The sequence below is a fragment of the Salvelinus fontinalis genome, chromosome 7, assembly GCF_029448725.1.
Source record: "Salvelinus fontinalis isolate EN_2023a chromosome 7, ASM2944872v1, whole genome shotgun sequence".
In the NCBI taxonomy this organism is placed as follows: Eukaryota; Metazoa; Chordata; class Actinopteri; order Salmoniformes; family Salmonidae; genus Salvelinus; species Salvelinus fontinalis.
This window is the reverse complement of record NC_074671.1, coordinates 5,384,458-5,394,020: the sequence shown is the minus strand read 5'-3', so window position 1 is coordinate 5,394,020 and position 9,563 is coordinate 5,384,458. Positions and strand designations below refer to the sequence as shown.

Here is a 9,563-nt window from a genome sequence, read left to right as displayed (position 1 = left end):
CAGAAAGCAGCCTGTCTGGGGTGAGACCTTGATCATGTTCAGCTTTTTACAGGGATACCTGTTCTGTCAGTACTGCAGTCTGGTCCGGTGTACAAAATCACCTGAGTCACCTGTGAAACTATAAAAACCTAGCCAGACAGCCACTCACATCACCGTCCCACAATGCAGGGTTTTAAAGTGGGTACCCGTTAGACAGCCACTCACATCACCGTCCCACAATGCAGGGTTTTAAAGTGGGTACCCGTTAGACAGCCACTCACATCACCGTCCCACAATGCAGGGTTTTAAAGTGGGTACCCGTTAGACAGCCACTCACATCACCGTCCCACAATGCAGGGTTTTAAAGTGGGTACCTGTTGTCCATAGAGAGAGAGAGAGAATGAGAATTGGCTTGGAACCTCTGACCTTGGCAATTTGACTATTTAAACCCGTAGGTCCATCCATTATGGCGTCATTGACCTAAATGGTGACGCCCGTTCTATTCAGTGTAATTCCATGACCGTGTCCTTACTCCCGTTTTGATAGCTACACAGGATTTAACAGGGACACCTTTTTCTCTTCATAACCCCTATAGGACTACTGCGCCAGTAAGTTTGGGGCCATCGGCTTCCACGAGTCGCTGAGCCACGAGATCAAGGCTTCGGATAAGGACGGCATTAAGATGACGCTGGTGTGTCCCTACCTGGTGAACACGGGCATGTTCGAAGGCTGCAGGATAAGGTGAGAATCAATCAATCAATCAAATCATTCACTCGATCAATAAATCAAACGTGATTCATAACATTTTTCATAGTGCTTTATCACTAAATTGCTATTTAAATATATACGTTGAGGTTAATAATTAAATTAAACGCACAAGGGAATCTACTGCTAACAGCAATGTTCCGTTAAAAACAAATTCCCCGGACACGGAGCAAATTTTAGGTCTAATGAGCGCAAACTTCAACGTTGTGAAAATTCTACTTTTGACACGCGTTTATTGTGAACACTGAGGCTGTACCCACTTTGAGTTACAGTTTTAACATTGGCCAAGTAGGTCACTGTGGATATTTGATCATAATGTCGATCTACCAGAGTGTCCTACCATCAAAAACAATGGAGAAAATGCATCCCATAACATTTTAACATAGAAATAGCTGTTCTATAATCCAGCCAACAGTAGCAGACAACGTGTTGTGTTCAACGTAGACCTACATTCGATGAGACGTTTGAAGAAAAAGAAAATGCAGGGCTTGACATCAACCTGTTTATCTACTTGTCCTTCAGACGAGGAGGTGACTGGACATCAACCTGTTTATCCACTTGTCCTTCAGACGAGGAGGTGACTGGACATCAACCTGTTTATCTACTTGTCCTTCAGACGAGGAGGTGACTGGACATCAACCTGTTTATCTACTTGTCCTTCAGACGAGGAGGTGACTGGACATCAACCTGTTTATCTACTTGTCCTTCAGACGAGGAGGTGACTGGACATCAACCTGTTTATCTACTTGTCCTTCAGACGAGGAGGTGACTGGACATCAACCTGTTTATCTACTTGTCCTTCAGACGAGGAGGTGACTGGACATCAACCTGTTTATCTACTTGTCCTTCAGACGAGGAGGTGACTGGACATCAACCTGTTTATCCACTTGTCCTTCAGACGAGGAGGTGACTGGACATCAACCTGTTTATCTACTTGTCCTTCAGACGAGGAGGTGACTGGACATCAATCTGTTTATCCACTTGTCCTTCAGACAAGGAGGTGACTGGACATCAACCTGTTTATCCACTTGTCCTTCAGACGAGGAGGTGACTGGACATCAACCTGTTTATCTACTTGTCCTTCAGACGAGGAGGTGGCTGGACATCAACCTGTTTATCTACTTGTCCTTCAGACGAGGAGGTGACTGGACATCAACCTGTTTATCCACTTGTCCTTCAGACGAGGAGGTGACTGGACATCAACCTGTTTATCTACTTGTCCTTCAGACGAGGAGGTGACTGGACATCAACCTGTTTATCTACTTGTCCTTCAGACGAGAAGGTGACTGGACATCAATCTGTTTATCTACTTGTCCTTCAGACGAGAAGGTGACTGGACATCAATCTGTTTATCTACTTGTCCTTCAGACGAGGAGGTGACTGAACATGTTGTGTTTGATGCAGGAAACCACTTTAACAAAATAAAATGCATAATTATTCCCAAACCTTTATTACAGAGAATCAGACAAATTATACTACCCTCTGCCTGTTGGCTACTTAGCTTATTCAAGCCTGTCTTAAAATACAACACTGCCCCTTTAAGACAGAATAAAAACTCTCTACATGACTGCCTTTTCAGAGATGTCTAGAGATATACACATTTTTGTGCTCTTGTAGGAAGCAATCACTTCCCCCCCATTGCTGACTATAAATTAGCTATAACTTGGCTAATAATTCACTAACTAGAAATAATATGTACAAATATACACACGCGGCTACATGCAATGGGCTTGTGATGGGCTTGTGGTCCCGTGTGGCTCAGTTGGTCGAGCATGGCGCTTGCAACGCCAGGGTTGTGGGTTCAATTCCCACGGGGGGACCAGGGTTCAATTCCCACGGGGGGACCAGGATGAATATGTATGAACTTTCCAATTTGTAAGTCGCTCTGGATAAGAGCGTCTGCTAAATGACTTAAATGTAAATGTAATGTATTGTACTAATACACTGAGTGTACAAAACATTAAGAACACCTGCTCTTTCTTTAACAGAGTGACCAGGTGAAAACCATGATCCCTTATTGAGTTCACTTGTTAAATCCACTTCATTCAGTGTAGATGAAGGGGAGGAGACGGGTTTAAAAGAAGCATTTTTACGTCTTGAGACATGGATTGTGTGTGTGTGCCATTCAGAGGGTGAATGGGCAAGACAAAATATGTAAGTGCCTTTGAACGGGGTATGGTAGTAGGTGCCAGGTGCACCGGTTTGTGTCAAGAACTGCAACGCTGCTGGGTTTTTTCAAGCTCAACAGTTTCCTGTGTTTATCAAGAAGGGTCCACCACCCAGAGGACATCCAGCCAACATGACACAACTGTGGGAAGCATTGGAGTCAACATGGGTCAGCATCCATGAGGAACACTTTCGACACCTTGTAGAGTCCATGCCCCGACGAATTGAGGCTGTTCTGAGGGCACAAGGGGGATGCAACTCAATATTAGGAAGGTGTTCCTAATGTTTTGTACAGTCAGTGTACTGCACTGTTCCATTGACTTGACTTACAGCCTTAACCTGTATGTCAGTGTTTCACCTCGAGCTCTACTGAACCAAGGGACACCCTCCTACCTCCCATAACAGGTGCACCCTGGACACTGTTCCCCTCTTGAGTTACAATGCCCCCCCCCCCCGATGTGTAAGTGGAAGGGTTTCTGTATCTGAACTGGCCTATTCGAGGGGTTTAGATAAGATCAGACTTGGTTGTCTGTTGTGTACAAACTCTGCACTACATTGCTGAATAGCACCCTGGGCACTTTCCCCTTGTGTTTATGTGTGTGTGTTCTGCCCTCGTTCTGGCTGTCTCTAACTGTTATGCCACTTCCTGTCTGCGCAGGAAAGAAATCGAGCCATTCCTGCCTCCCCTGAAGCCAGAGTTCTGTGTAACACAGTCGATGAGGGCCATTCTCACTGATCAGGCTATGATCTGCACACCACGTATAGTATACATGGTCAACTTCATGAAAAGGTCAGTCCCAGTCTTTCTCCCTCTGTCTTTCTCTCTCAATTCAATTAATAAATACATGCTTTTATTGGCATGAATGGGTGGTTTCCATCTCTACTCTCCTCTCTTTCCACACCCCTCTCCTCTCTTTCCACACCCTCTCCTCTCTTTCCACACCCTCTCCTCTCTTTCCACACCCCTCTCCTCTCTTTCCACACCCCTCTCCTCTCTTTCCACATCATCTACTCTCTTTCTACACCCCTCTCCTCTCTTTCCACACCCCTCTCCTCTCTTTCCACACCTCTCCTCTCTTTCCACACCCCTCTCCTCTCTTTCCACACCCCTCTCCTCTCTTTCCACATCATCTACTCTCTTTCTACACCCCTCTCCTCTCTTTGCACACCCCTCTCCTCTCTTTCCACACCCCTCTCCTCTCTTTCCACACCCCTCTCCTCTCTTTCCACACCCCTCTCCTCTCTTTCCACACCCCTCTCCTTTCTACAGTGTGTTGTGAATGAATTCATGTCTCTAAATGAAGAGCTTTGTGTATCTGACCTCTGTTCTCTCTCTCCTCTCTACAGCTTCCTGCCCTTCGAGGCCATCGTGTGTATGTACAGGTTCCTGGGTGCTGATAAGTGTATGTATCCCTTCCTTGCCCAGAGGAAGGAGCTGATGAACAACAACGAGGCTAAGGGGGACATCTAAGGGGGCGCTGTTGCCGCGGGGCCCATAACCCTAGAGGCACAAGGATAAGACCACTGAGGGTGCATGGAGGAGGAGGAGGAGGAAGAAGAGGATTTAAAAAGACTGAATTTAGACTGGTGAACTTGCATTGAGCAGAATCAAAGGTCCTCTGAAACGATACCAGCTGTGTACTACACAAAGGATTTTACTTCTCTTAGTTTTTTTTTTCCATATTGTCTTTTTATTTTATTTTTTCTTCTAAGGTTTGTTTAAAGAAACCGATGATCTATATACTGTGTCAATAGTTTTTTTTTTAAATCATATGAAAAAAAGGTATTAACTATTTACGTAATGTAGTCACCAACTTTTTATTTAGTATCTTTGTGGAAATATACAGTATGTTACTGTACAGTAAAATCTTGTCACTTTTTAGTTTCTCTTTTATTTGTAGACATGCACTGTAATACTGCCTTTCTCTACACGGCCAAGTCTCTGTAGAAACGGTTCAAAATGGCATTTCATCACCCAGACCAACGTGCAAAATAAATTTACACGTACATGTTATTCAATCATTGCACCAACACCGCTCACGTTTCTCAGCGAGCGTCTGGGTAGCCAGGCGCTAAAAGTAGAACTGCAAATCCCGCCTCTCCCATCTCCTCATTGGTTTTTAGGAGCATATAACCATGTGGGTGATTGAAAGATGAACTGAGGTCCAACACTCCAGTCCAGTTGGTGGCGGTAACCGATTTAGTCCATCTATTTCAAACAGTTCAAATTAGTTGTACCTACCGGCCATTGATTTGGGTAAATGTATCCGCCAAAATGTCTCATTAATTTAATGTGACTTGTTTCAGCAGTCTTTATCACACTTCTGACGTATTGCTGGCCCTATCAATCACCACATCTTAAGACGTACACTACCGTTCAAAAGTTTGGGGTCGCTTAGAAATGTCCTTGTTTTCCATGAAAACATGAAATGAGTTGCAATATAAAAGGAAATATAGTCAAAATGTTAACAAGGTTATAAATCATTATTTTTTTCCTTTAAATAATAACTGTGTCCTTCAAACTTTGCTTTTGAATCCTCCATTTGCAGCAATTACAGCGTTGCAGACTTTTGGCATTCTAGTTGTCAATTTGTTGAGGTAATCTGAAGAGATGTCACCCCATGCTTCCTGAAGCACCTCCCACAAGTTGGATTGGCTTGGTGGGCGCTTCTTATGTACCGTAAGGTCAAGCTGCTCCCACAGCAGCTCGATAGGTTTGAGATCCGGTGACTGTGCTGGCCACTCCATTAAAGACAGCTGGTACTCTGACTGCTTCTTCCCTAGATAGTTTCTTGCATAGTTTGGCGCTGTGCTTTGGGTCATTGTCCGGTTGTAGGAGGAAATTGGATCCAATTAAGCCCCGTCCACGGGATATGACATGGCGTTGCAAAATGGAGTGATAGCCTTTTCTTCTTCAAGATCCCGTTCACCCTGTACAAATCTCCCACTTTACCACCACCGAAGCACCCCCAGACCATCACATTGCCTCTACCATGCTTGACAGATGGCGTCAAGCACTCCTCCAGCATCTTTTCATTTTTTATGCATCTCACGAATGTTCTTCTTTGTGATCCAAACACCTCACACTTAGATTCGTCTGTCCATAACACTTCCTCCCCCCCCAAACTTCCTCTGTCCAGTGTCTGTGTTCTTTTTCCCCATCTTAATATTTTCTTTTTATTGGCCAGTCTAAGATATGGATTTTTCTTTGCAACTCTGCCTAGAAGGCCAGCATCCCGGAGTCGCCTCTTCATTGTTGACGTTGAGATTGGTGTTTTGCGGGTACTATTTAATGAAGCTGTCAGTTGAGGACTTGTGAGGCGTCTGTTTCTCAAACTAGACACTATAATGTACTTGTCCTCTTGCTCAGTTGTGCACCGGGGCCTCCCACTCCTTTTTCTATTCTGGTTAGAGCCAGTTTGCGCTGTTCTGTGAAGAGAGTAGTACAAAATACACCATGACAGGGCAATACACATGGTGTGGAACAGTGGCAAAGGTACCCACAGGACAAACAGAATAATATTAGTCTGAGGAGAGATCTTCAGTTTCTTGGCAATTTCTCGCATGGAATAGCCTTCATTTCTCAGAACAAGAATAGACTGACTAGTTTCAGAAGAAAGTTGTTTGTTTCTGGCTATTTTGAGCCTGTAGTTGAACCCACAAATGCTGATGCTCCAGATACTCAACTAGTCTAAAGAAGGACAGTTTTTTTGCTTCTTAAATCAGAACAACAGTTTTCAGCTGTGCTAACATAATTGTAAAAGGGTTTTCTAATGATCAATTAGCCTTTTAAAATGATAAACTTGGAATTAGCTAACACAACGTGCCATTGGAACACAGAAGTGATGGTTGCTGATAATGGGCCTCTGTATGCCTATGTAGATATTCCATTAAAACATTAACAATGTCTACACTGTATTTCTGATCTATTTTAATTGGACAAAAAAAGTGCTTTTCTTTCAAAAACAAGGCCATTTCTCAGTAACTTCAATCCTTTGAACGGTAGTGTAATTCCAATCAAACCAATGAACAGCCCTTTTTATCTATCAGTGCGTGATGTGTGTGAGGAGGAACTATGTCACTAGCTGGTCTGTTTTCACGTCTTAGTTCAGACGTTCAGTAGTCTCCACCATTTGCATAAAGTGACAAGTGAAAATGAAAACTTTGGTTGATCTGTTTTGTGAATACTGTACTATATTGTCCTTCGTGGAAATGTTGACTGACACTAGGTTTGCAAATTTCTGGCAACTTTCCCTGAAAAAATCCCAAGATTTTCAAGAAATTCTGTTAAAAAAAATAAAATAAAAAGATTTTTCCTGATTTAAAGAGACAGTAAATCAGAATTGTCCAACCAGGGAATTTGGGGGAAGTTAATGGTCTCCGTAGTTTTTTTCTGCTTGGATATTTGATCAACTTTAGGCGGGATTAACAGGACTGCAGAGTTTTATGAATCGTTGAAATACATTCCAGTAGGCGTCATTCCTTCAGTGATGAGCCTAAATTCTCTACCTCTTCATTTGCCATTCATTGACAGTATGACACAAGCCTCATTTTGTAATTCTTTCTTTAAAAAAAAAAAAACTGCTCTTTTAAGCAGATGTGGTTCTGATGTTTTTGTGTCTCTCTAACTAACTTAAAATGAATAAAGTGATTTTTAGATTATTTGGTTATTACGTGGTGTGTCTGTCTCCTCTTTAAAGCCCGTATTAAAAAAGAGACGGGTAAGAGTGCTGATCTCGGATCAGGTGTGTCTTTTCAGATCATAACACAAAATGGCGGGGACTGATAAGCACTCCTAGACTGAAACAGGCCTTGTCCTGATTTCTTAGCTGGGACAGTGAACACAATGGATTCTACACACACACACACACACACACACAAGATACTATTGATAGTAATAGATTGCATAATATGGTGCTTTTTACAAGGTCTGAAACCACATTACTTTGTAAAATGGAGAAATTCACCTCACATGACATTGACTTGTACTGTCAGCTTCCACAATGACTGATAGAGCAGGTCACAAAGGAGATGTGAATCACTGATGAAGCCCAGAAGGATGTGATTGAACACTGTGTGTGTGTGTGTGTGTGTGTGTGTGTGTGTGTGTGTGTGTGTGTGTGTGTGTGTGTGTGTGTGTACTGTCAATACGTTGCAGGATGGATGTGTGTATTGTTAGATCTCATGGGTCTCACTCAATTTCCATTACATCACTCAGAATATTACCACGAGCTGTCAACCACCCACCAATAGAATATCACCATCTACCCACCAATAGAATTTCACCATCTACCCACCCAACCAATAGAATATCACCATCTACCCACCAATAGAATATCACCATCTACCCACCAATATAATTTCACCATCTACCCACCAATATAATTTCACCATCTACCCACCAATATAATTTCACCATCTACCCACCCAACCAATAGAATATCACCATCTACCCACCAATAGAATATCACCATCTACCCACCAATAGAATATCACCATCTACCCACCAATAGAATATCACCATCTACCCACCAATAGAATATCACCATCTACCCACCAATAGAATATCACCATCTACCCACCAATAGAATATCACCATCTACCCACCAATATAATTTCACCATCTACCCACCCAACCAATAGAATATCACCATCTACCCACCAATAGAATATCACCATCTACCCACCAATAGAATATCACCATCTACCCACCAATAGAATATCACCATCTACCCACCAATAGAATATCACCATCTACCCACCAATAGAATATCACCATCTACCCACCAATAGAATATCACCACATGTCAGAACACAGCAGCAGGTAAGGGCAGATGATGGCAGCGTCTCAATTGGTGCTCTACTCCCTATATGGTGCACTACCTGGTCAAAAGAGGTGCACTATTAGGGAATAGTGTGTCAGTTGGGATGCAATCAATGTGTAATAACAACTTCATAAATAATTAAAACATCTGTATCAGACGTTACATGCATTGGGGAGCCCGGGACCTAAACAAATAGTTGCTTCTTAAAACTGGGGGGAAGTATCCCTTTCAAACTGTTGAAGTACTTAGTCACTCACTGCTTCTATTCTTACTGTGTACCACCCTCATATTCCTCCCCTCCTCCTACCTCCCTCTCCCTCTTCCTTCCTCTCCTCCTTCCTCTCCTCTCCTCTTCCTTCCTCTCCTCTTCCTCCCTCTCCTCTTCCTTCCTCTCCTCCTCCTCCCTCTCCCTCTTCCTCCCTCTCCCTCTTCCTTCCTCTCCTCTTCCTTCCTCTCCTCTTCCTCCCTCTCCCTCTTCCTCTCCTCCCTCTTCCTCTCCTCTCCTCCTACCTCCCTCTCCCTCCTCCTCCCTCTCCCTCTTCCTCCCTCTCCCTCTTCCTCCCTCTCCTCTTCCTTCCTCTCATCTTCCTCCCTCTCCTCTTCCTTCCTCTCCTCTTCCTCCCTCTCCTCTTCCTTCCTCTCATCTTCCTCCCTCTCATCTTCCTCCCTCTCCTCTTCCTTCCTCTCCTCTTCCTTCCTCTCCTCTTCCTTCCTCTCCTCTTCCTTCCTCTCCTCTTCCTTCCTCTCCTCTTCCTCTCCTCTCCTCTTCCTTCCTCTCCTCTTCCTCTCCCTCTTCCTTCCTCTCCTCCCTCTTCCTCTCCTCTCCTC

At 43.7% G+C, this 9,563-nt stretch overlaps 1 protein-coding gene across 1 annotated transcript in view; it reads left to right on the top strand.

The window, feature by feature from the left end:
- The window catches only part of LOC129858937 (retinol dehydrogenase 10-A-like), a 33,445-nt gene extending 25,862 nt beyond the window's left edge, over nt 1-7,583 (top strand). Inside the window, exons 4-6 of the mRNA XM_055928181.1 lie at nt 575-720; nt 3,569-3,700; nt 4,258-7,583. Of these exons, the coding sequence (XP_055784156.1) occupies nt 575-720; nt 3,569-3,700; nt 4,258-4,381 (402 nt within the window). The 3' untranslated portion in view covers nt 4,382-7,583. The remainder of the gene's footprint in view (nt 1-574; nt 721-3,568; nt 3,701-4,257) is intronic.
- The last annotated feature ends 1,980 nt before the right edge of the window (nt 7,584-9,563 follow it).